The sequence below is a fragment of the Otolemur garnettii genome, unplaced genomic scaffold, assembly GCF_000181295.1.
Source record: "Otolemur garnettii isolate 467f Iridium unplaced genomic scaffold, OtoGar3 scaffold00077, whole genome shotgun sequence".
Lineage (NCBI taxonomy): Eukaryota > Metazoa > Chordata > Mammalia > Primates > Galagidae > Otolemur > Otolemur garnettii.
In genome coordinates this window covers 2,103,677-2,110,429 of record NW_003852472.1, presented here as the reverse complement: position 1 = coordinate 2,110,429, position 6,753 = coordinate 2,103,677, and the positions used below count along the sequence as shown (strand labels likewise).

Genomic DNA, 6,753 nt, shown 5'->3' with positions numbered 1-6,753 from the left:
TTTTTCTTCTGAGACAAAGTCTCACTATGTCACCCTCAGTACAGAGCCGTGGAGTCACAGCTCACAACAACCTCAAACTCCTGGGCTTAAGCGATTCTCTTGACTCAGCATCCCAAGTAGCAGGGACTACAGGCACCCACCACAATAGCTGGCTATTTTTTGTTGCAGTGGTCATTGTTGTTTTAGCTGGCCAGGCTGGATTCAAACCCGTCATCCTTGGTGTATGTGGCTGGTGCCGTAACCACAGTGCTATAGACGCTGAACCTCTTTCTTTTCTTTTTTTTCCTTTTCTTCCTTTCCCTTCCCTCCTTCTTTCCTTCCTTCTCTCTCTCTTTCTTTTTTTATTTTTGCGACACATTGTCTCACATTGTCACCTTCAATAAAGTCCCAGGGCCTCATAGCTCACAGCAACCTCAAACTCGTGGAGTCAAGTGATTCTCTTGCCTCAGCCTTCCAAATAGCTGGGACTACAGGTGCTTGCCACGAGGCCTGGCTAGTTTTAAAGACAGGGTTTCACTCTGGCTCAGGCTGGTCAAGAACTCCTGAGCTTGAGTGATTCACCAGCCTTGGCCTCCCAGAGTGCTGGGATTACAGGTGTCAGCCACCACACCCAGCCCAGAAAAAAAATTGTTAAGTAATGTCCACATTTCCCAAATATTATAAAAAATACTGACTAAAAGATCCATAAAGCTAAGCAAACCACAAACAAATAAAAATACAATTGCTGTTTCTCATCAGAAACAAGGCAGACTAGAAGACAGTTTCTTCTTTTTTTCTTTTTAATGTTTCTTTTAAATGCTAGGGCGAAAACCACTGTCATCCCAGAATTATATATTCAGCAAAAAAAAAAAAAAAATCCTTTAAAAATGAGGGATGGAGCAGCACCTGTGGCTCAGCGAGTAGGGCACCAGCCCCATGTACCCAGGGTGGTAGATTCAAACCTGGCCCCAGCCACACTGCAACAAAAAAGTAGCCGGGCGTTGTGGCAGACGCCTGTAGTCTCAGCTATTTGGAAGGCTGAGGCAAGAGAATAGCTTAAGCCCAGGAGTTCAAGGTTGCTGTGAGCTGTGACGCCACGGCACTCTACCAAGGGTAATAAAGTGAGACTGTGTCTCTAAAAAATAAAAATAAAAATGAGGGCAGCACCTGTGGCTCAAAGGGGTAGGGTGCTGGCCCCATATGCCGGAGGTGGTGGGTTCAAACCCAGCCCCGGCCAAAAAACTGCAAATAAATAAATAAATAAATAAAAACGAGGGATGAGTGGTGCCTGTGGCTCAGTGAGTAGGGTGCCAGCCCCATATACTGGGGGTGGCGGGTTTGAACCCGGCCCCGGCTAAACTGTAACAAAAAAACCAAGGCTGGTGGTTCAAATCCAGTCTGGGCCAGCTAAACAACAATGACAATTGCAACAAAAAAAATAGCTCAGTGTTGTGGTGGGCGCCTGTAGTCCCAGCTACTCTGGGGCTGAGGTAAAAGAATCGTCCATGCTCAAGAGCTGGAGGTTGCTGTGAGCTATGACACCACAACACTCTATCAAGGGAGACAAAGTGAGACTCTGTCTCTAAAATAAATAAGTAAATAAAAATAACAATAAAAATGAGGATAAAATAGGCCCAGCACAGTTTTTCATACCTGTAATCCTAGCACTCTGGGAGGCTGAGGTGGGTGGATTGCCTGAGCTCACAGGTTTGAGACCAGCCTCAGCCAGATCAGGACCTCAGAAAATTGTTTCCAAGTATTGTAAATACATCCCAAAACAAAACTCAGGAAAATGCACAGAAATAAAAAATGACCATCATTCAACAAGAAAAAATTTACAATGTCATCTTAACATGACCCATACTTACAGGAATAACCAATCAATCAAAACTAACCAAGAACTAACACATGTTCAAGTAAGCAGAGAAATACATTAAAATTACTTTTAACTGTATTTCATGTTTACAAAGTTGAAATATGGGAGAATATTATAAGAAATAATGGCCTCAAATTTTCCAAACTAATGAAAAATATAAACCACAAATGAAGGTCAACCCCAAGTATAAGAAACAAAGAAAACAAAATAGGTCACATAATCAGATTGCTCAAAACCATGACACAGAGCAAACTCCAAAGGTAGCTAGAGGGAAAAAAAAGGCATGTTACAGAGAAACAAAGAAAAGGATGATATCAAATTTCTTATAAAAAATAACACAAGTGACCCTGCAGATAAGAAAAAAAAACACAAGTGAGAAGACAGTCCAGCAACAACTTAAAAGTACTGAAAGAAAAAAAAGCTGCAAACCTAAAATTATATACCTGGTGAAAATATAACAAGATGAAGTAAAGACATTGTCAGACATACAAAAGCTGAAAAAATTCATCAGCACCACACTAACACTACTGAAACTTAAGGGATGTCCTTCAAGTAGAAGAAAAACAGTACCAGACAGGTATCTGGATCTACACAAAGAAATGAAGAGCTTTGGAAATGGTAACTACGTGGGCATATGTGAGGTTTTTTCACTTATTACTTCAATCTCTTTAAAATATAATTGTGGCCTCAGCCACAGGGCACCGTAGGCAACTCTACATTCTCATACCCCCACAGAAACATCAAAAAAACATGTAGTAACTGTTAGAACCAACTTAGCCAGAGCTCTGGAAAACAGTCAAAGGTTTACAACAACCAAACAAACGCCGAATCAAGAAAAATACAACTTAAAATGGAAAGAAAGCTTTGTAGTATTGTTATTTGCCTTTAACCCACCTACTCCCCAACTTGTTAGCAATCTTGAAGGCAGAAGCCTGCATTCCCAGTGTGGGACCCCTGAGAGTTTGGGGGCCGGGGGGGAGGGGAGGCAGGACAGACCTTATTTGCAAATTATTGTGTATGTCTGCTCTAACATGTCTGATAATTACCTGAAGGAATGATATAGATATGTTTCTAAATTTCCCTGAAGTTGGAACCCCCTGAGGATGGAAAACTGGTGAGCTTTGCTCAAAAAACACTGTAAGACACATAATTCAAATGTGCCTGGGGCAAAAGATTACAGTTGAGACATAACAATAGTCTGTTAGAGATGAGATTCCCAAAATTCACAAGTTGAATACTAACCTAGTGTATCAGTAGCTAAAGATAGGTCCCTTAAGAAAGCAAATAAGGTTTAATGAGGTCATAAGGGTAGGACCCTAACCCAATATGACTGGTGTCCCTATAGAAAAGGAAAAAGTATAAGGAATATGTGCACACAGAGAAAGGTCACATGAGGACAGAGCAACAAGACAGCTATCTGCAACCCAATGAAAGAAAATTTAGAAGAAACCCTGCTGGCACCTTGATCTTTGACTTCTGGCCTCTAGAACTGTAAAAAAATTAATTTCAGGTGGTTAAGCCACCCAGTCTGTTGTATTTTGTTTTTATTGAGACAGTGTCTCATTATGATGCCTTCAGTAGAGTGCTATGGCATCACAGCTCACAGCAACCTCCAACTCTTGGGCTTAAGCGAGTCTCTTGCCTCAGTCTCCCAAGTACCTGGGACTACAGGAGCCTACCACAATGCTAGGCTATTTTCTTGTTGCAATTGTCTTTGTTATTTAGCTGGCCTGGGCAGGGCTCAAACCTGGCAAGTTTGGGGCATGTGGCTGGCACCATAACCACTGTGCAACAGATGCTGAGCCTGTTGTATTTTGTTAACAGTAGCTCTGGAAAATTAACATAGACTCCTAAAGTCTGAGAAGAAAATATGGGAAAATTTCTCTGGGAAACCAGGGCATTCATAACCACTCATATATTAGAGAGAATTTAGAAGGCCATATGCATACTCAGGGCAAGATGTATGCCCAGAAAATACCTGAACAAGACCCTACGCCTTCACCTTGACCGGATCACTAGGATCAGTGCAGGCCTAGCTACATAAGTGTTGAAGAAAAGCTGCAGCAATCCTCAAAGAATGGGAGAGATATATTTTTCTTCTATTTTTAGCTCCTCAATATTCAAGGAAATCTCTGTCAAAAAAAAGTAGCTGAATAAAAGCTAAAAGAATCAAGAGACGTATGTTTCCACACTTGAAAATGATAAGTCTTTGAAAAAAACATTTGGAAAAAATCACTAAATAAATAAGGCTTCTACAGCCTTCAATGATTAAAAACACACACATAACATAGCAAACATGAGAAGTAGAGTCACTAAATTATAATATTCAAATATTCAGGTTTCAATGACAATCACAAGTCATACAAAGAACAAAGAAAGTATGGCTCATTCAAAGTAACAAAATAAATTGACAGAAATATTCTCTGAAGAAGCTCAGACACTGAAATTACCAAAGACTGAAAAAAAAAACTATCATAAATGTGCTCAAGAGCTAAATGAAATGATGAACAAAGAATTAAAGACAATCAGGAAAATGATGTATGAACAAAATAATGAGATAAATTATGAAAAAGAAGCAAAGGGAAATTCTTGAACTGAAAAGTACATTAACTGACATCAAACATTTGCTAGAGTATTTCAAGAATAGACCTGAGTATTATAGTTTAACATTATAAAATTAACAAAAATAATATAAAACTCATATCCTGGGAAAACAGCCATATGGCAGCCGAAAACCGTATATTCCCTTACTGTTCTCCCACCCATTCGTGCATTCTTTCCAAAAATTGGGACTTTTTTAAAACGCCAAGATGCGGAACAAATTGTTAAAGATTGGGACTGTCCCGCCAAAAGCGGGACATCTGGTCACCCTACTGTGAGCTGTGACACCAAAGCACTCTACCCAGGGCAACAAAGTGAGACTGCCTCTAAAAATAAATAAATAAAAAGTGCTGAATGAAAAATCTGTCAACCAAGAAAAAATAAATAAATAAAAATAAAATGCTGAATGAAAAATCTGTCAACCAAGAATTATACATCCCAAAATACTAACCTTCAAAAATGAAAAAGAAATTAGGATAGAGATCAAAAGCTGGAGACCGATAATACCAGACCTTCCCCCATAAAAAGTGCAAAAGAAGTCTGAGGTGGCCGCAGTCGTTGTGGTGGAGGTTGTGGCAGGTCTGGCAAGCGCCACAAAATCCAGCCTCCGTCCTGGGCCTGGGAGCGAGGACTTATACCCGGGTCGACACGCCATACTCGCGCACGGCACTCTACGACCTGCTCGGCGTCCCCACCACAGCCACGCAGGCGCAAATCAAGGCGGCCTACTACCGGCAGAGCTTCCTTTACCACCCCGACCGCAACGACGGGAGCGCCGAGGCTGCCGAGCGCTTCACGCGCATCTCCCAGGCCTACGTGGTGCTGGGCAGTGCCACCCTCCGTTGCAAGTATGACCGCGGTCTGCTTTGCGACGAGGACCTGCGCGGACCCGGCGTCCGGCCCTCCAAGACGCCCACAGCAGACGCTGGGTTTCCCCGTCCCCCGCCGGCCGCCCCTCGGGCCCATGTCGGGGGTCGGGCCTCTCCCGGCGCCAACTGCACCATGTTCAACTTCGACGCCTTCTACCAGGCTCACTACGGGGAACAACTGGAGCGCGAACGGCGCCTGAGGGCCCGGCGGGAGGCCCTTCGCAAGCAGCAGGAGGACCGGGCCAAGAAAGGCTTCCAGTGGGACGAGATCAGAGACATTGATACCGGAAAAGTGGCGCCCCAGCCAGCTCACCAGAGCAGGGCTGGGGGACCTGCCACCTCTGTCTTGGCGGCAGCAGCCGGCAAAGGAACCGGCAGGCTGGAACAAGCGGGGGAGCTTCCCTCCCCCACCAGAGGCTCCAGTAGCGGGGTGCTGGAGGACCTGCCGCCTCTGCCTTGTCGGCAGCCGGCACAAAAACTGGCAGACTGGAGCACGGGGAGAGCTTTCCTCTCCCACTGGAGGCTCCAGTAACAAGAGACTAGCGATCAAGGGAAAACACTGCCAATTCCTCCAGTGCATCCCTGATTAGTCCATTTTCAATCAGCTTCCAGCTCATTGGACAACTGCCCCTATATAAACCCCCGAGTAGAGAGCCTAGGGGCAGATCATCGCAGTTCCCCTCAGACCTTTGAGGGGGAGAGGAAGAGTTATAACACTTGGATCCTGCTCTGCAAGGAAGTTTGGCTCTTTGTAAGAACTGTAATACTTGTAACCTGCCCTGCAAGGAGGTTTGGCTCTTTGTAAGAGCTGTGACACTTATATAAAACCTATCTTATCCTGCTCTGCAAGGTTTGGCTCTTTGTAAGAGCTGTAATACCTGTTAAATAAAACCTAACTTTCATCCTGTGGTCCATCAATTCATTCATCGAATCGGGGAGACCAAGAGCCTGGAAATCCAATATCAAAAGTCCGGTATCAACATGACTTTCATCGTCGTTGGCTTTCATATTTAATTGAAGAGGGGCGGGAAGGAGAGCTGCCCCAGCCAGTGCCAAGAAAACGGTCTTTGCTGTCTAGGAACCGTTGGCCTGCCTTAGTCTACCTCTGCTGGGGTCTGAAGGAACTGCACTCCTCGTCATCCCCCACCGGCCCTGCTTAGCCAGCAATCTGCACGTCCCTCCCCCTTGCCGAAGAAGCCCCAAGATGAAGAATCCCTAAGGTTCCGGAGTGAAGGGTTTTCTGGAATCCCTTGGGTGCCTGCTTCCAGACGTTGCCTTCCTGACGTTGTCAATTTCCCAAACACTTGCTCTAGCTTAATTGTAAAGCCCTGAGCAAGATTTATCAGCTCCTGCCCCATATTTATACTGTGGGGCTCCTCTGTAACCTTGAAATGTGCAGTATGACCAATTGTTGCTGCCAAAAGAAAA

At 44.2% G+C, this 6,753-nt stretch overlaps 1 protein-coding gene across 1 annotated transcript; it reads left to right on the top strand.

Moving 5' to 3' along the window:
* The first annotated feature begins 1,256 nt into the window (after nucleotides 1-1,256).
* LOC100961651 (dnaJ homolog subfamily C member 30-like) lies at nucleotides 1,257-6,485 on the top strand. The gene is made up of 3 exons (XM_023515700.1): nucleotides 1,257-1,277; nucleotides 4,985-5,617; nucleotides 6,447-6,485. The coding sequence occupies exons 1-3, from the start codon at nucleotides 1,257-1,259 to the stop codon at nucleotides 6,483-6,485; spliced, it is 693 nt and encodes a 230-aa protein (XP_023371468.1).
* Nucleotides 6,486-6,753: the final 268 nt, after the last annotated feature.

Coding starts and splice junctions, on each gene's coding strand:
- LOC100961651 (XM_023515700.1), top strand. CDS start 1,257: ATGAGTGGTGCCTGTGGCTCA. Junction 1,278..4,984: donor TGAGTGGTGCCTGTGGCTCA/GTGAGTAGGGTG, acceptor CCCCATAAAAAG/TGCAAAAGAAGTCTGAGGTG. Junction 5,618..6,446: donor GAGACATTGATACCGGAAAA/GTGGCGCCCCAG, acceptor TGGGGTCTGAAG/GAACTGCACTCCTCGTCATC.